The sequence below is a fragment of the Mirounga leonina genome, unplaced genomic scaffold (assembly GCF_011800145.1).
Source record: "Mirounga leonina isolate KUSES-001 unplaced genomic scaffold, KU_Mleo_1.0 Mir_125, whole genome shotgun sequence".
NCBI classification, from domain to species: domain Eukaryota; kingdom Metazoa; phylum Chordata; class Mammalia; order Carnivora; family Phocidae; genus Mirounga; species Mirounga leonina.
In genome coordinates, this window is record NW_023270305.1 from 11,595,253 (window position 1) to 11,616,135 (window position 20,883).

General features: G+C 36.2%; 1 protein-coding gene across 3 annotated transcripts in view; it reads right to left on the reverse strand.

The window, feature by feature from the left end:
- Window positions 1–20,883, reverse strand: part of ATAD2B (ATPase family AAA domain containing 2B) — a 160,539-nt gene that overhangs the window by 75,783 nt on the left and 63,873 nt on the right. For all 3 annotated transcript variants that reach the window (XM_035000670.1, XM_035000669.1, XM_035000668.1), the window contains exons 14-15: window positions 11,432–11,591; window positions 5,357–5,447 (exon numbers count right to left, since the gene is read on the reverse strand). In XM_035000670.1, coding sequence (XP_034856561.1) covers window positions 5,357–5,447; window positions 11,432–11,591 — 251 coding nt within the window. The remainder of the gene's footprint in view (window positions 1–5,356; window positions 5,448–11,431; window positions 11,592–20,883) is intronic.

The following is a 20,883-nucleotide window of genomic DNA, read 5'->3' on the forward strand; positions in this document are numbered from 1 at the left end:
TTAAAGAGTAAGTTTCATCTCAATCCTTCATCAGTATTCTCAATAATTAGTTTAGTCCTCATGACATTACACTTACCTATAAACTTTTCTAATATTACTAATTACCAAACACATATAAGGAAGGAGTACAAAGTAGAACATACGCAGAAATTTCAAGAACAGAGCTATTCTCCTACCAACTTTGGATGCAAACCACAGCAAGTTTATATCTAATTACCCCAAAAATTATACTTTCAGGTTGTCACCATCTCTGGTAGTTTCAAAGGTACTGAAGGGAATAAGAATCCATTAATTTTCCACATTAACTTCCTTTTAATATATACGTTTAACTTAAAATAACTGAAAATCTAGTTCTAAGGGCTATACCAACACAGGGTTTTATCCATTACCCATACTTAACTGATTATGTAGTTAACAGATCAAGCCCCCTCTTTTAAGTCATTTCACTGATTTAAGCAACACATACAAAAACACACAAACTGTTAGGTCTCAACCACAAAAAGGAAGAAAAACTCAAACCAGCCATGTTGTTTTTTATGTCAGCAATTAAACTTGCATTTGGCCACCTTTATCAGTTATGCCAGCGGGGGAACCACTCAAACTAGTTTTAAAACTTGAGACCCTAAGCTCTTCAAAGAGTGGCATCAAGTTTATCTTTTTATACTTCGCAATGACCTTGTGGAACATGTAAATAATGAAACAAAATGGTGATTAGGAAAACTATGAGCAGAAAATAAATAGCCCCAGACTAACCTACAGAAAAAGAACATTAAGGGACAAAACTATATAAATCAAACTGCAAGTGACTCACACACCTATAATGAACTATATCTTTATTATTAGTAGGGCACATGATTCTGCTAATCAAGTCCTACAGTAACAGAAAAATCCTCCTTACTCTGCTCCCTTTTTCCCAAAGCATGTACCACTTTTTTCATTTACCTATTATGTTTATTGTCTACCTTCCTCAACTAGAATGTGAGCTTTGTGAGGGTATGTGTATTCATCAGTTTTGTTCACTAACATATCTCATATACTGAAAATAACGCCTGGCCTGGCATTCAGTAGATATCCAATAAATGTCTGGCCTGGCATTCAGTAGATACCCAATAAATATTTCCTGAATGAAAGAATGAATGAAAGAAGAAAAGAGTAACTCCAAGGTTATAATTTGGGGATGTATAACTGTGAAGTTACCATGTACTACCATAAAAAGTGGAAGAATTATATTTACTGGGTTTTTCATTTTTTTTTAAGAACTCTAAATTCTTTTATTAAGCCAACATACTGTGAATAAAAATTTCAATGAAAACTATGGAAAAACAGAAAAATATTACATTCTTAAAGAAATATTTATTCAGAATTAAGGGAAAACTTAGTATAACCTGTGAAAATCTAATTCAGAAAATTATAAGCAGATGAAGCACTAACACTGTCCCATGATAACAATCAATCTCCCAAATAATTCTGAGAATAACCAAATTTACCATTAGCCTTTCATTTTTTATTCTATTTCTCAATGAATAAGCCTGAAAAAAAGTATCTTTTCCTATGCTGTACATATCCTAGTTATATTAGTTCAAAATAACTGTAAAATACCAGCTCAGTTATAAACAGTTAATGAAATAATCCATTTCAGAGGAAGTAAAAAATAAACTACCATCTTCAAAAAATATAAACAACCGCATTTCTTTTTCTTCTTTGAAAGCATATACAACACAGTTGGTGAACATACCATATGATCCTATTTCTAAGAGCAAAAAGCCTAAATTTTTTTTAAAAGCTCAGAAACAGTGCAAAACAAAGAAAAAAGCCACTAAAAGATATTTTATGTAATAAATGATACTTGTAACATTTATGTTCGACATAACGTTAGTAACATACATAATAGCAATGTACTGTTCATTTTGCTTAATCTACTAAGGATAATTTAAAAGTGTAACAATTGGATTATCATAATCAACAGACTATAAAAGAGAGGATTTATCTTCATTACATTTGCCTGTGAATGAGAATACTGGTTTATATCTGTAGTTTTTAATCTTGACCACTGATCTGAATAAACGATGAAACTGAAACAAAAATAGATTCCCAACACTTAGTGAATCAGAATCTCTGGTGATTTAATATCATAAATGTGTATTTTGAGAAAGCTTTACAAGTGATTCTGATATACAAAACAAAAAACTGAGAACTACTGGATTAATAATATGCCTCCTTTACCAGACTCTAAAACAAAATTAAAATTACATGACAATCATGGCTAAAGAGATTATATTTAAGATCACATGTCCTGGTTTGGGCCTCTTGCCTTGTCATAATTAAAACCATATTTTTTCACTCTCCAAAGGGTCCTGATTTAGAAAAATAGATATAGATAATATGATCATTCTATATTTATGGAAATTACAGCCTTTTGAAAGTTAAAAGTTGGTGGGTTTTTTTTTTTTTAAAGATTTTATTTATTTTTAGAGAGCAAGCGAGAGAGAAACAGCATGAGAGGGGAGAGGGTCAGAGGGAGAAGCAGGCTCCCCACCGAGCCGGGAGCCCGATGTGGGACTCGATCCCAGGACCCCGGGATCATGACCTGAGCCGAAGGCAGACGCTTAACCATCTGAGCCACCCAGGCACCCTAAAAGTTGGTGTTAAAGAAAATATCAACATCCCTTTCATAAGAATTCCATAATCATATTAATTCTACCATTACAATTCTAATACTCTGATGAACACAAATACCTAGATACCAAAGAAAAGCATTTTTTTGGAAAAATGAAACAAGACAAAACCAGAGAGGGAGACAAACCATAAGACTCTTACTCTTAGGAAAAAACTGAGGGTTGCTGGAGGGGAGGGAGGTGGGGGAATGGGGTGGCTGGGTGATGGACATTGGGGAAGGTATGTGTTGTGGTGAGCGCTGGGTGTTGTGTAAGACTGATGAATCACAGACCTGTACCCCAAAACAAATAATACATTATATGTTAATTAAAAAAAAAAAAAGAAAGAAAAGCTTTTTTTTTTTTTTAGGTAAACTCTACACTGAATGTGGGGCTTGAACTCACAACCCCGAGATCAAGAGTCACATGCTCTACTAAGCCAGCAAGGCACCCCAAGAAAAAGCATTCTTAAATACCACCACTTAAATGGAAATGTGTCTGAAAAACTGAAAATACAAAAAGGTTATAGACTAGACAAGTGTAATACTAAAATTTTATGAAGTTACTGTTTAAGTAAAACATCAAACATAATGAAGGCCCACAAGATAGACTCCTCGTTGATACACTTCCATTGTTTTGGCCTTCTTAAGTGAAAATGAATAGAGGAATATGATTAGATTTGAGATCCTCATAACCTTAAGCTCCTAATATTTGTGTATGTGATCTAGACACCGAAATTATGTGAGGACTACTTTTAAAAATCACCCCTATTAAGCATCCAAACCCTTCCACGTACTTGGGAATTTATTTCAAGGTAAAAGTTACCAAATCCATAACCTCTAACAAGAGGACAGCTGTCTTTCCAGTTTTTTATCAAGACAACATATTCTTTCTGTTAGGCATAAATTTCACTGAACTGAACCCATACATGTTAAAACATGTTTGGGATACAGAAAGTGATACGTTCATAATGAATTTAAAATGTATTACTATTTCATTCCTGTTTGAAGACTTGCATCTGACTTTTTGTTTTAATGTGAAACTGGCTTCTTATCTCACTCTCCAGGAAGAAAATGGCATAGATATAAGCATATTTCTAAAACACCACCACCACCCCCAAAAGGCAAGAGAAGTTTTTTAGTCCTATAAGAAATTATGTCTCTAAAATGTTTAAACTTAAGAAACTGACTAAAAGCTAAAATAGATCATTTGAAATAATGAGAAGTTGTGGTCTTTGGAAATGAAAAAGGAAACTAAGATTCTTATATTTAGGATAAAGAATTAGAGTGTAACATTTCAGATGGTAGACAGGGTAATAGCAAGTAATTTTAAAATACCTATTGTTTAGGGAATTTCCAAAGTTATCTGAAGTCTTCTGCTTATTCCAGTTAAGGATCATTCCGTGACAGAGTCACAGAAAAATCTACAAAATTTTCCCAGTCTGATCAGTTCTCTAATAAAATAATATCATAAAAGTAGGAAATAAAAGGGGTCAAATTTCAAAAAGGGAAAAGACTGGATTTTGTACCAAATACCACCCTCTCCCGTAAAGCAGCACAAGGCTTTGCAAAGGTCAAGCCAAATTTACATGAAATGGGTTTGGTGCATGCTCTCTTATACCAGGCAAAGCTTAAACTGGAGTAGTGCTGGAGAGATTTATGTTTTCTCCTCACCAGAAGATGTCGAGGTCTTTGTGGTTCAAAAGCTGAGGGATGCTGCTTCGGAGATGGAGGTCCCTGTGGATGAAGAGGATAATTCGGATGTAGCTAACTGAATGGACTAATGTTCTATTTAAGTTTTAATATCTGATGGTGGATCCCAATGATTTTTTTAACTAAGTTGTTCTTTCTGGTTTTGGTAACTTTAAAGTTTTCCCAAGCAGACTGTTAATTGTTAGTGAACTTATTTTGGGGATTTTTTCATAATGCTTAAAAAATTCATGTAGAATGATTTTTTAATTTTTTTGTGAGAGAATAAGAGAAAAATAGACAAAAGACAGAAAAAGAATGAAGGAGAAATACCAGTGTGTACACTCAGTTGCTTAATAGTGTAATCATTTTTATTTCAGACCTAATTAGAGCTAAAACCCTGAATTCCAAAACCCCTGAATTCCATCTCCTATATATGATCATGTATGCACATAAAATACTCTCACTACATCCTTTTAGGACAGTAGTATTCATTCACTCTGTAAGGAGGATCTTCCAGTCTGTGAATAATTTAATATTCAATTGGAAAGTCTTATATTTTGGGAAATACTAGCAGATGCCAGTAAGTATTTTCTTTGAAGACTCCTCTCACTCAACTTCTTTCTAGACCACAGGCATGAAGATGAGCCCATCAGGTAATCTGCAAAGTAAAAGACTACAGTCCTGCCTTCAACATGGACCTTTATCTCTCAAGGTTAAGCTTATTTTTCTTAGTAAAATTCAAAAGGACACACGGCAGTTATATTATGGAAATCCAGCACTCAATGAAAGGCATATTACTACTAGCATTGTTAATAATCAAACACCTAATGGCAGCTAAAATGGTAATTTAGAAGTGTTCAAGTGAAATGTTCAAAATAATTCTTACATTTAAAGGCAGAGCCAGTCATCTATTGCACAGAGACATAACTATACTCATTCACATTTCAAACATAAGGAGAGGCTGAGCAGAACAAACAATAGTAATCAAAGAATTCAATTAATAGCACTCACCAACACATTTTTCAGCCAATTCACCTAAAAAAGCATCTGACAATTTTGGATTCCAGTCCCTGGTGTGGATTTGTAAAATGTGTTTTCTTGCCTAAGAAGAAAAGTACAAATAAGTAAAATAGCAACAACCTCTCCAATGTATTAGCTGGAACAAATTTATGCACTCACCTACCCCAGAAAACCAACTGTTTATTTTAAAAGAAATTTAAACACCATGGCATCCACATCAACTCTAATTCCCACATACAGTAATATGTAGGAGAGATCATGTCTCTGTTTCACAAACTAAGATATTTAATATTCTGAGAGGTGAAGGAATTGACTAGTGGAACACATGACTAAGTGACTGATCTTGACTGATCCAGGACTAGATTCAAAACTAAGTTTCACTGTTCTACCACATCAGATCATTTTTACCATCTAAATACGTATGAACAAGAAACTTTAATGTGTTATAACATTTGCAACCTTTTTTATTAATGTAATTAACATATAGTGTTATAATAGTTTGAGATGTACAATATAACGATTCAGCAATTCCATACATTACTCAGTGCTAACTTCTATCTTTTTTTTTTTTAAATAGGCTCTACACCTAACGTGGGGCTTGAACTCACGACCCTGAGATAAAGAGTTGCATGCTCTACCGACTGAGGCAGTCAGGCACACCAATTAGTGCTAACTTTTAAACAAATTATAAATCTAGATTTCATAAAACTTTTGGTTCTATCATATGCATGAGTTATTACGACTGACAATGAGCTAAACAAGTAATTTAAAACTTGGAAGAAATTTTAAGTTGAAAAAGTTTTCAATGAAATAAATATAATGCATATTATAAGTTAATTGATGCCTTGGCATTTAATAAATAATAAGGTGATATTTCAGTAAATATTAATTTAATTTGTTTTAAAAAATCAAATGAGCAATTCTACCTTGATTTTTTTTTTTTCAAAATAGCATTCTCTACCTTAAATCTGACTGTATAGCACAATCAAAATTTTAACAGCTTGGTTTCAAATTAAATGAAATTTCTTCTTTCACAGTCAAAAAGAAACTGAAGTAGTAAGAATCCATAATCAGCTGACATTACCATCATGAAGAGTCATATCAGACTTTTATTTTCACTTTGGCTTTCTTTCAAGGAAAAAACACTTTGTAAAATTTGAATGCACTCGTACCCTCAACATTGCTACTTGAGCTTTGTAAGACTATGAAAAAGAGGGGAGCCTGGGTGGCTCTGCTGAGCAGCCAGCTCTTGATTTTGGCTCAAGTCATCTCTGAGTCCTAGGATCAAGCCTCACATGGGGCTCCACACTCAACAGGGAGTGTGCTTGAGGATTCTTTCTCTCTCTCCTCTTCCTCTTGCCCCTACCTGCCCCCATGTGTGCTTCCTCGCACTCTCTCTCTAAAATAAATAGATCTTAAAAAAAAAAAGAATATGATAAAGCAAATTATACCCAAGATGATAACCTTATTAGCTTGATGAGGAATTCGGGGTCCAGGACCAAAACAAAAAGAACTTCAAAGTCACCGAGATTAACCTTGCTCCAAAGTTGATAAAATCTGATAACAATAGCTACTGTTCTAATTCCAAGTTCTAAAGATTTTTTTTTTTTTTTATTTGACAGAGAGAGAGATAGCGAGAGTAGGAACACAAGTAGGGGGAGTGGGAGAGGGAGAAGCAGGCTTCCTGCGGAGCAGGGAGCCTGATGTGGGGCTCGATCCCAGGACCCTGGGATCATGACCTGAGCCGAAGGCAGACGCTTAACAACTGAGCCACCCAGGCGCCCCTAATTCCAAGTTCTAAGTTAGGTGTTCAGCTACCAAAAATAAGCAATGATGTGACACTTATTTTCTTCCAACTTGAAGTACCTGCCTGAATAGACACTAAAAAAGTATAAAATCAAGTTAAAAAAAAAAAATATCATCCAAGAGCTGGTATTCTCTAGAAGATGACATTAAGAATCTCTTTGACCTCATTAGCAGCACAAGCACCACTTGTAGAAGACCCTTACAGAATTAGAAACACACCAAAAAAAATTCAGGTTGGAAGATATCTCAAAAAAATCTATTCTGATCCCGTCATTTTACAAAATAAGTAAAGGTTTAGAGGAATGAAATTAATTACTTAAGGTCAAAAGTTATTGTCAGGTCTCTAATACATTTAGTGCCTTACCCTTTCTCTATATAATCAGAGTCTCCCTTCTTTATTGTAAAAACAAGAAAAAGAAATTACTTAAATCAGAAATGCTTCATTATGCATTTTATATGGCATACAAAATAGTAAGTTATATTGCTTCCCCTAATAGAGAGTAGCTTCCTGGGTGCCTGGGTGGCTCAGTCAGTTAAGCGTCTGCCTTCAGTTCGGGTCATGATCCCAGGGTCCTGGGATCGAACCAGGCATCAGGCTATCCACTCAGCGAGGAGCCTGCTTCTCTCTCTCCTTCTGCCTGCCGCTCCCCCTCCTTATGCTCACTCCCTCTCTCTGTCAAATAAATAAATAAAATTAAAAAAAAAAAAAAGTAGCTTCCTCTACTATTAAGAGTCAGGGACAAATTCAATTTCCTCATTTTTCAGGATTCATAAATACACACATAACACAATAATCGTTAAGTGTTGATGATAATAAAGGAAAAGAAACAAAAGAAATTAAAAAGCATCACTGCTTCAAGAAGGTATGTGCTATCGGGCTCCCTGCTCAGCGGGGAGTCTGCTTCTCCCTCTGACCCTCCTCCCTCTCGTGCTCTCTGTCTCTCATTCTCTCTGTCTCAAATAAATAAATAAAATCTTTAAAAAAAAAAAAAAAAAAAGAAGGTATGTGCTATTTTGTGCTAATAAGAGTTAACAAAATAAAATTTGGAAGAATCAAGGCTTGCTTTTTTTCCTATACTTTCATTTGGTCAAACAGCAGGAGTCATGGTATTCCACTGCCCAAACTACAGCACTAATATGAGGCACTGACTTTATCACTTTAAATTAACGTCCCAAACGGATCCTTATCACTGCCTTTAATCCTTCCCTAGATCATTCATTAGGTCTATCTCCTAGCAGACTAGTTCAGTTTCTCTGTCTTCACACTCAGCTTCTCAATCAGACCTTGCTTCCTAAATCACTGAGAAAACTGAAGCAGTCAAAAGAAAAGTTCCAGAGACACTCCATACTAAATTTGTACACCTGTAGGCATTTGTACCCATAATATTCTGTCTTCTCCCTAGTATCACAAACTATCCAATTCCTATCTATACATTATCTATACACTGTACATTATTTTGCATTAAGATACTCTTATACATTGTTAGGATACTAGGATGCCCTAGTATCAAAAACTATCCAATTCCTATCTAAAAGTCATTCTCACCACTCATATAGTAAATTCTATGGCCCCTCTTGCCTATTAAGGACACACTGTGATAATTCTTCGTTCTCAATTTCATCACCAAAATTTCCTTCTCTATTGGCTATTTGTCCCAGCTTAAAAATAACACACTTTCTCTTGCCTCCAAATCCCTCAACATCTATCACCTCAATTCTTTGCTTCCTTTTGCAACAAAACTCTTTAAAAAACTTAATTTCATTCTCTGTCTCCAATTCCTCTCCTCCCGTTCTCTCTTAAACTAATCATACTCCAGTCAAGCATCTTTGCACCCACCACTAAGTCGACTTGCTCCCATCCCATCTCCCACGCTAAAAACAATGGCCAATTTTCTCATCTGACTTAATTTAGCAACATACGACAAAGTTAGTCACACCATCTTCATGATATACCTTCTTCACTTGGCTTCCAGAATCCACTCTCATACTTTACCTTACTAACTGATCCTTAGGATAGAGGATTTGATAATCGCATTTAATCTTATACTCTCATGACTTTAAATATTATCTAAGGGGGAAAAAAAATAGTCCAAGCCTGTTCCATAGACACAGACCAAGAAAAATGACCTTAGGTTTGAGTCTCAAAGCACAGTTTCCTTGAAATGTAGAAAGTTAAAATTCACATGGAAAACAATGTCAAGATCTGTGCTGTACAATGTAGTAAGCCACTAGCCACATAATGCTATTTTATTTAAATTTTTAAAGAAAATTCAAAAATCAGTTCCTTAGTCACACTAGTTGACATTTCAAGAGCTCAATAGCCACATGTGGTTAGTGGCTACCATACTGGACATTCTCAATGCACAATACAAATAAGGAATATTTCCATCATTACAGAAAATTCGACTGTTCTAGACCTTGTTTATTGTTAAATCTCTGATTTGTGTGGGCTGCACCTGAATTGTGAGGACTATAACTGGCATACATGACTGAGGGCCACATGACTAGAAGACAACTGGTTAATCAAGATAATGGCTTTCCTGTGCCAAAATGAACACAGGCTGTGTTTCTTAGAACTAAACACATTATCCATGTACACTAGAGTCTAAAAGATGTGCTTGGACTGTAAGATGTCCCAAACAAGACAGCTGATGCTTCCCCATGCTGAAATAGACTCCTCCCACTTCAGCCTTGTCTTCTACAACTAAGCACACCTCTACGCATTAATACAGTCCTGAAAGCTACACTTGGGTATTGAAAATGATGCTGCATATGCTAGGTTTTCTATCCCAGGTAAATTCAGTACCAAATTAAAGCCTCTAAGTTAGACAGTCAATCCAAAACTGAGAAAACTAGTAGTGGCTGTGCAGACTGATTTCCAGCTGAAGTATGAACTGCTCTACACAGCAGCACCATTGCCTTCATTTCCCTATACTCCTGGGATGTGAGGGCGATCTGGCTGCGACATCTGTCACCCCATTGATCGCCAGGGTTGATTCGGCTGATCTGGCTGGCTAGGCGGGTGTCCCCTTCCTCCCTCACCGCTCCATGTGCGTCCCTCCCAAAGCTGCGCACTCGGTCGAAGAGGACGACCTTCCACGATAGAGGAGGACCGTTCTTCGGTCAAGGGTATACGACTAGCTGCACTCCCCTGCTAGAACCTCCAAACAAGCTCTCCCTATACTCCTGTACACTGTCCTGATCACAGCCTTTTACATCTAAGCATGTAAACCAGGCATTTTACATGGAGATCTAAAATCAAAGCTGTATGACAATTACAAATGTGTATGTGTGTATATTATATATCCATAAATAGTATCTTCTTTCTTTAGGTTATATTTATATGTTATAAATGTTTTAATTATGCTTATTTGAAATGTTAAATTACATGGGAAACATTGTCAAAGTATCTTCTCTATATACATCTCCCCCTTTCAAACTTGAGTTTCCGGTGAAGAGATAGTCAATGATTAAACTGCTCAAACCAAGAACAACAATAAAGATATCAAGCAGAATTAGGGGAAAAAACTGTATAAAATATTAAATAACAGGGCGCCTGGGTGGTTCAGTTGGTTAAGCGACTGCCTTCGGCTCAGGTCATGATCCTGGAGTCCCTGGATCGAGTCCCGCATCGGGCTCCCTGCTCGGCAGGGAGTCTGCTTCTCCCTCTGACCCTCCCCCCTCTCATGTGCTTGCTCTCTCTCATTCTCTCTCTCAAATAAATAAATAAAATCTTTAAAAAAAAAAAAATATTAAATAACATTTTGCACAATGACTGCAGATTGCCCCGTTTTAATTATACATTCTTAAAAATACTCTATAATGAATAACTTTGGCTACTTTTAATTAATTATGATATCATGGTCATTTCTATGAAAATTTGCATACTGGGTTCTTATTCATAAACTCACTAATACTCTAAAAACATTACTTCTATTGGAACACAGCTCCTTTGGCTAACTAGAGACATATAACCTGCCATCCAAGATAATTACTACAATCTGGGAACTAAAGAAAAGAATAAGTAAGCATCAGTGACCTAATCAAGGGTTTTCCTCTTCCTAAAAGTCATAAATGTTCCAATAGCTGTTAAGAGAAACAGACTAGATTATTCAAGCATTTTTTTTAGAATTATTAAGATATCCCATAAGCACAAAATTTTTAAAATGAAAATTCATAAAATACCACTCTCAAAGAGAGTTTATGCTTCATAACTGAATCACAAATAAATCTTCATATATTAAAAACAGAAATTTTTACCTTTTGATCAGGCAGGTTGAAAAGGAATTCTCTGTCAAAACGACCCGGCCTCCTAAGAGCAGGATCTATAGAATCAAGTCTGTTTGTAGCACCAATAACAACAATTTCACCTCTATTATCTAATCCATCCATAAGAGCAAGGAGGGTTGACACTATAGAGCTGTAACAAAAGTTTAAGACAAAATTATAAATTAAAAAAAGGAAAGAAAAAATTGTAAAAACTGCTGCTTATACTAAACTTTATCAGTCTTAAATGCTAATAAAATTATGGCATGAATAAATCTTAATGCAAAATAATGTACAGAAATCACTTTTGAAAGTATTCAAACAATACATTAATAGACACCTGAAGCACAGAAACAACAACAAAAGAGATTAAGGACTTCATCCAAATTAATAATTTTGTGCTATCAAGAAAAACGAAAAGGCACCTAAAGGAGAAAATATGTGCAAATTATATATATGATAAGGGTCTAGCTAGGGTCCAGAATATGCAAAGAACAATTACAACTCAACAATATAAAGAAAATTAACCCAACTTAAAAACAGAAGATTTAAATAGACATTTCGCCATATAAGATATACAAAGGGCCCATCATCAGGGATATACAATCAAAACCAAATGAGGTACCACTTTAAAGGTTTTCTTTTTAGAGATTTTATTTATTTATTTGACAGAGAGAGAGTACAAGCAGGGGAAGCAGCAGGGAGAGGGAGAAGCAGGCTCCCGCTGAGCAGAGAGCCCAATGCGGGGCTCGATCCCAAGACCCTGGAATCATGACCAAAGCAGAAGGCAAACGCTCAACCGACTGAGCCACCTAGGCGCCCCGAGGTACCACTTTAAACCCACTAGGATGATAATAGTCAAAAAGACAAATAGTAAGTATTGGCAAGGATGTAGAGAAGTGGGAACATTCACACACTGCTTGATGAGAATGTAAAATGGTATACCTCTTTTGAAAACTGACAGTTCTGTCAACTATTAAACATAGAATTACCATATGATCCAGCAATGTCCATAAAAGACTTGTACACAAATGTTCATAGCAGCTTTATTCACAATAGCCAAGAAGTGGAAGCAATGCAAATGTCCAACAACCGATGAATGGATAAATCAATGAAATATAATTTGTCAATAAAAACAAATGAAGTACTGATAGACGCTATAATATGGATGAACCTTGGAAACACTGGGCTAATTGAAAAAAGCCAGTCAGAAAAGTCCCCATACTGTATGATTCCATTTACATGAAATATCCAATAGGCAAATCTATAGAAACACAATGTATTTTAAGGCTTGTCTAGGGTTTGAGGGGACTGAAGAGGCGGTTGGAGAGTGATGGGTAAAGGTTAAAAGGTTTCTTTCCGGGGAGAGGAAAATGTTCTATAATTGATTACGGTGATGGTTACACAACTCTGGAAATACACTGAAAGCCACTGAACAGTTTAAATGACTGAACTGTATGATATATAAATACTATCTCAATAAAACTCTTTTAAAAAAAAGAAATATAAGGGTGCTTGGCTGGATCAGTCAGTAGAGTACGTGACTCTTGATCTCTGGGTTGTGAGTTTGAGCCCCACATTGGGTGTAGAAATTACTAAAAATTAATTATAATTTTTTTTAAAAAGAACTATATAAAAGTCTGTTTTAATAGACAGCAATCTTGGGGGGGGGGGCTTTATGTCTGGCAATTTATATGATGTTTAGAGTTCCTATAGAATTACAGTTGCATTATTGTTATACTTTTGGATGATTTCTTTAGAATGGCTATTTTAACTAAGTTAAATTCAAAATCATTTTGTGCGTATTTTAGTTTTTCAAACTATGACTTAAACATTTCTGAATAAAAATGTTGAATGTCTAATTAACCATAGTTCTAGTAATAAAGGTCTTCCTAGTGTTCTCACTTCTATCCCTTTATTCTTAGTGCTAACACCTGCCTGAAATAACTTTTCCAATATGCTCAATAAGTTAAGGAAATCATTCTCACTCCCAAATAAACTGTTCTAAATGTTTCTCAAAACTATAAACGGAACCAAAATGCTAGAGACCCAGTGTACATGTATAGTGAGGATTTGTTGCTTGTTCTTTCTAATTAAATAAGTGAAAATTAATGATCTAAGTGTCTCACTTCAAATATCAAGGGTACAAAATAAGCATCCTTAAGTCTAAGTTCATATTTAACCTCAAATTTTTCCTTAGTACATTCCAATCACAGATAGGTATTTCAAGTGTTTGTTAAGATTTATCAGCATTCTGGGGGCGCCTGGGTGGCTCAGTCAGTTAAGCATCTAACTCTTGATTTCAGGTCATAATCTCAGGTCATAATCTCAGGGTCATGAAATCAAGCCCCAAGTCAGGCTCTGCGCTTAGCAGGTAGTTTGCATGAGATTCTCTCTCTTCCTGTCCATCTGCCCCTCCCCCACCCTCTCATATAAATAAATACATCTTTAAAAAATATATTTATCAGCATTTTTAAGTGTTCTCTACAAGGGTTTTCAGAAAACAAAGTCTCAAACATGGCCAAAAACAGAATTACAACCTAGCTTAGATTCTACCAAAAGTTACCTTCTTTAGAAAAATCAAATGACCAGTCCCTGGATCAAAATCCTTTAATAAACCTTATTACGTTCAAAATAAAATCCAAACTACTTAATACTATATTCGAGGCCTACTTGCCTACCCTAACCCTTTCTCCTACATATCTTCTAAAAGCATTTGTATTACCTTCAAATATGGATCTAAATAAAATCAACTGGAATTGTTTTGTATGGTGTGAAGAAGGATCCATCCAGTTTTATTTTTTCACTGGACAACCAATTCTCCCAGCATTATTTATTGAAAAGGTCATCCTTTCCCAACAGTACTGCATTGTCTCTTTTATTATAAATCAAGCATCCATATATGTGTAGATTTATATGTGGCTCTGGACTCTGTTCCATTTGTCTATTAGTCTAGTCCTTCACAACATCAAATTATCTTAACCTTAAGAGGCCTTAAAAATCAGTAGAGCAAATATTCCCACCTTGTCTTCACTATTCTTATTCCTTTTTATTTCCATATAAATTAGAGTCATTTTGTCAAATCCTACCCCAAAAAAGTTGAACAGGATTATACTGAATCTATTGATGAATATGGAAGAACAAACAACTTACAAATATCCAGCCTCCCAACTCATGTACATGGTATTTCTCTCCATTTATTTAATCTTTCTTTAATGTTTCTGAATCAAGTTTTATTCTTTTCTCCAAAGATGTAAAAGGAACTTAATTTACTCCTAGAGTCTTCTTTTCTAAATGAGTTTCTAAATAGTAATTTTACATTTTTATGCAGAAAATTGGTACACAGAAAGGCAAAATTCTCTATAATGATTGGTTTAACCCTGCTAGATGCTCATTACTACATCCAAAAAGTTATCTAGAGACTGCTTTGGAATTTCTACATACATAATTATATCATCTATAAATAATAACGGTATTGTTTATTCCTCTCCATTACACACACCTTATATTGTTTTGTCTTACCAGACTACACTGATTGGGATCTATGTACAGCGTTGATCAGAAGTGTTCATAGCCATGCTTATAACTGTCATACTAAAGTTTTCATCTTTCAACATTGTTTGTAATAGGTTTTTATAGATACCTATATTCCTCATTCTCTGAGTGACCTTATCAAAAACAATTATTAAAGGGAAACCCTCCTACACCACTGGTGCGAATGCAAGCTGGTGCAGCCACTCAAGAAAACAGTACGGAGGTTTCTCAAAATGTTGAAAATACAGCTACCCTACGACCCAGCAATTGCACTACCAGGTATTTACCCCAAAGATACAAATGTAGGGATCCGAAGGGGCACATGCACCCCAATGTTTATAGTAGCAATGTCCACAATAGACAAACTATGGAAAGAGCCTAGATGTCCATCAGCAGATGAATGGATAAAGAAGATGTGGTGGATATATATACAAGGGAATATTATGCAGCCATCAAAAAAATGAAATCTTGCCATTTGCAACGACGTGGATGGAACTAGAGGGTATCATGCTAAGTGAAATAAGTCAATCAGAGAAAGACAACTGTCATATGATCTCGCTGATATGTGGAATTTGAGAAACAAGGCAGAGGATCATGGGGGAAGAGAGGAAAAAATGAAACGGGACGAAACCAGAATGGGAGACAAACCATAAGAGACTTAATCTCAGGAAACAAACTGAGGGTTGCTAGAGTGGAGGGGAGTGGGAGGGTTGGGGTGGTCACAGACACTGGGGAGGATATGTGCTATGGTGAGCACTGTGAATTTTATAAGACTGATGAATCACATACCTGTACCCCTGAAACAAACAATACATTGTATGTTAATTTTGAAAAAGTTATAACAATAAAAAAATATTAAATTTCATCCAACATTTCTTCCACATCTATTGAGATGATTATATGATTTTCCATTAACATAATAATATGATAAATTTACCTTAATTGATTTCTCTCATATTAATCAAACCTTGTATATGTGAAATACAATCAATTTGATCATGATGTACTATCCTTTTTATATCTTCCTGGAAGTCACATGTTACTAGTTTGTTTAGGAGTTTTATATCCACATTCACAACTGAAACTGGATTCCAATTAACTTCGTCATACCGTTCTGAACAAGTTCTTTTTAAGTCTTTTGAAGATAAACTTGACATAAAAGACACAACATATTTAAAGTACATAATGGAGTAAGTTTTGAAGTGTGTATACACCTGTGAAACTACCATCACTATCAAAATAAGTTACATATCCAACACGCTCTTCCTCACGTCCCTTTGTTTTGTTTTTTTGGTTTTTTTTTTTTTAAAGATTTTATTTATTTGAGAGAGAGAGAATGAGAGACAGAGAGCATGAGAGGGAGGAGGGAGGGAGGGAGAAGCAGACTCCCTGTTGAGCAGGGAGCCCGACTCGGGACTCAATCCCGGGACTCCAGGATCAGTCCCTCCCTACTGCTCCTCCTTCACCTCTTCCAATCCCCAGGCAACTGCTCATCTATGTTCTGTCATTACAGATTAGCTTGCATTCTCTAAAATTTTTATGTATGGGATCATACAGTAAGTACTTTTTTTTTCTGGATTCTTTCATTCAGGTAATTATTTTGAGATTTACCACACTGTTGGTTTACTAACAGCCTGTTCCTTTTTATGGCTAAGCAATATTCCATTATATGGATATACCACAATTTGTTTATTGATTCACATGTTGATGGCCCTTTGGATTGTTCCCAATTTGGGACTATTACAAAGAAAGCTATGAAGATTCATATACAAGTCATGGTTTTTTCTTAAAAGTTTTATACATTAACCTCTTAAGTTCAGGCCTTTATCCTCCTAACCTTTAACATTTAAAGAATCTGATACATCACATTTTGCATTCCTAATACCACTTATCAATGTCTTCTTTTTCTCATGACCAAACATGCCAAAGGTTTGTTAATTTTATTACTTTTTTTTTCAAAGAAGCAACTTTTTGATTTCTTGATATCTATATATCTTTCCTTGCAGTTCATATATTGTTTGCAATTTTCTGTTTACTAGTAACACAGAATTAAAATTAAAAGTTTTTTTTTTTTTTAAGATTTTATTTATTTATTTGACAGAGAGAGACACACCGAGAGAGGGAACACAAGCAGGGGGAGTGGGAGAGGAGAAGCAGGCTTCCTGCGGAGCAGGGAGGTCGATGCGGGGCTCGATCCCAGGACCCTGGGATCATGACCTGAGCCGAAGGCAGACAATTCACAACTGAGCCACCTAGGCGCCCGAAATTAAAATAGTTCTTAACATCAAATAAAATTCTCTGCTTATATCTTTTTGTTATTTGTTTCATGAATTTTATTTATCACTAAGCCTTGGAAATCAGTCATGATTTAAGCCAGGATATACGATCAAATTTTGTAAATCCTGTGTATGTCTGGAAACAGTGTTCATCCTATATTTATCTTATGTAAGTATACCCACTAGATCATAAATTAATCTAAATAAAACAATCTATCGGGCATTAACTTATTTTTTTGTTCATTTGTTCTTTTAATTACTGAGAGGCATATAATCTCTCTCCACATGATTATCAGTTTGACTGCAGTTTTATCACTTTTTGTTTTTATACAATTTGAAACACAAAATCCAAATTTTTACAGCTTCTAATAAATTGAAGCTTTTATGGGGTGCCTGGGTGGATCAGTGGGTTAAGCATCTGCCTTTGGCTCAGGTCATGATCCCAATGTCCTGGGATCAAGCCCTGCCTGGGGCTCCCTGCTAGTGGAGAGTCTGCTTCTCGCTCTGCCCCTCTCCCTGCTCGTGTGTTCTAATAAATAAATAAAACCCTTAAAAAAATTGAAGATTTTATCATTATAAGTTGGTCTTCTATATATGTATAATAATGCTTTCTGCCTCACAGTCTATCTCGTCTAATACTAATACAGCAGTATTCTGTTAGTATTTACTTGGCATATTTTCATGCCATTTTATGAATGACTATTATGGACATTTTACTTTTTTTTTTTTTGAAGATTTTATTTATTTATTAGACAGAGAGAGAGAGAGACAGTGAGAGAGGGAACACAAGCAGGGGGAGTGGGACAGGGAGAAGCAGGCTTCCCGCTAAGCAAGGAGCCCGATGCGGGGCTCGATCCCAGGACCCTGGGATCATGACCTGAGCCGAAGGCAGACGCTTAACAACTGAGCCACCCAGGCGCCCCTATTATGGACATATGAACAAAATAGTATGGGGCACCTGGGTGGCTCAGTCAATTAAGCATCTGATCTTTAATTTTGGCTCCTGATCTCAGGGCCATGAGATCAAGCCCCATGTCTGCTTGGGATTCTCTCTCCCCCTCTCCTTTTGCCCCTCTCCCCAATTCATGCACTCATTCTAAATAAATAAAAATCTTTTTAAAATAAATAAATAATAAGATAAATAAAATAAAACAGTATAACATGTGTATGAATTACTTCACTTAGCATTAAGTCTTTGAGGTTCATCCATGTTACATGTACCAGTACAAGGTAAACCCATAAAGCATGTGTCAGAATTTCATTCCTTTTTAAGGCTGAATTGTATGGATATAACACATTCTGTTTATCCATTCAGCAGTTGATGGACATATGGATTATTCCCATGTTTTGGCTATTATGAATAACACTACTATGAATATTTGTAACTAAGGTTTTGCATGTTTTTTCCCCACCATTTTACTTGGAATCTTTCTATATCCTTATATGTAGTGAGTCTCTTATAAACAAAGTGCCATCCTTATTTTATTTTTCCCCAGTTTGACAATCTTTGTCTGTTAAAAAGAACATTTAGGGAGAGCCTGGGTGGCTCAGTCAGTTAAGCCTCTGACTCAGTTTCGGCTCAGGTCACCATCTGATGGGTGGTGGGATAGAGCCCTGCGTTGGACTCTGCTGGAAGATTCTCTCCCTCAGCCCCTCCCCCCCACGCATTCTCTCTCTTTCTCTCTAAAATAAATAAATAAATATTTAAATCTTTTTAAAAAAAAAAAGAATATTTGGTCTGGGGCATCTGGGTGGCTCAGTTGGTTAAATGGCAGACTCCTGATGTCTGCCCAGGTCATGATCTCGGCTCTGGTCATGATCTCGGCTCCGGTCATGATCTCAGGGTCCTGGGATCAAGCCCCGAGTTGGGCTCCATGCTCAGCAGGGAGTCTGCTTGAGGATTCTCTCTCTCTTTCCTCTCCCTTGGCTCCCCCCCGACCATGTGTTCTCTCTCTCTCTCTCTCTCTCTTTAAAATAAATAAATCTTGGGCGCCTGGCTGGCTCAGTTGGTTAGGCGACTGCCTTCGGCTCAGGTCATGATCCTGGAGTCCCTGGATCGAGTCCTGCATCGGGCTCCCTGCTCAGCGGGGAGCTTGCTTCTCCCTCTAACCCTCCCCCCTCTCACGTACTCTCTCTTCCTCTCTCTCATTCTCACTCTCTCAAATAAATAATCTTTAAAAAAAAATAAAATAAAATAAATAAATCTTTTAAAAAAACAAATAAAGAACATTTAGTCCCTTTAACATTTCATGTCATTTTTTATGTATTTGGGTTTAAATCTACAATTATATTTGTACTGTTTCTCCCACTGGTTCTATGATTCTGCTCCTCTTCTTGACTGCATTTCAATTTTTTTAATTATTCTATTCCTCCCCCCAACCACCAACTAACATTTTAGAAATTACAATATATTTCTGTTAGTAATTATTCTAGAAATTAAAACCTGCATACTTGGTACTCAAAGGTTCCCCTTCTAAGTTTGATGGATGAAGACCCTGCCAGATAACCCCTTGCTTTGCTTCAGAAAGTAACTATAAGGGGCGCCTGGGTGGCTCAGTCGTTAAGCGTCTGCCTTCAGCTCAGGTCATGATACCCGAGCCCCGCATTGGGCTCCCTGCTCCATGGGAAGTCTGCTTCTCCCTCTCACACTCCCCCTGCTTGTGTTCCCTCTCTCTCACTGTGTCTCTTCCTAATAAATAAATAAAATCTTAAAAAAAAAAGAAAAGAACTATGAAACCTATACATAATAATACATAAACACTGAAGGAACTGGTGAATAAACAGAGACATACAGACTTTGTTGGAAATTCATGGTCATCTGCAGAAAAGGAGAACATATAGAAAGCAAGGTCCCCTCTGGCTTTCAGCATGGGGCTAAGTACAGTGAGGTAGGTAAGGAAGATTATGTTAAGGGAAACCCCTTAACTTTCCAGCCTGAGAATTCAGAAAAGAGACGACTGACTATTAACACTAAAGAATCCACAAGGGCAAGAGCCAGTGAAGACATCCCCAAATTCTATCTACTCACACCTATGAACGACCCCTAACAACAAAGACACAGAGCGAAGAACGCAGCTAAAGATAAAAGATTTGAAAGGAGACCAAAGCTGCCAGCCAGGAACCAGTCTGTAGTTCAAGCCTAAAGCAGAAAATTATCTGTAAAACATAGGAAATACTATTCATAAAAGAAAAATAATGAAATCCAGAGCCTTCACAAACTAACATTAATAAATCCAGGATACAATCCAAAATTACCCAACAAATGAAGTAACCAAAACAATAGAACATATTTTCAGTAGAAAAGAAAATCAAGCAAGCCTAACAGTGAGATGAAACCAGATGTTGAAGCTAACGTCAGAGCGTTTTTTTTTAAAGATTTATTTATTTATTTTAGAGAGAGCACGTGAGCGTGGGGGGGAGGGGGGCAGAGGGAGAGGGAGACAAAGTCCCAAGCAAACTCCTCACTGAGCATGGAACCTGATGTGGAGCTCTTATCTCATGACCCTCAGATCACGACCCAAGCCAAAACCAAGAGTCAGACGCTTAACCAACTGTGTCACCCAGGCGCCCCTAACACAAGAGGATTTTATGTTATTTTTTTAAAGATTTTATTTATTTATTTGACAGAGAGAGACA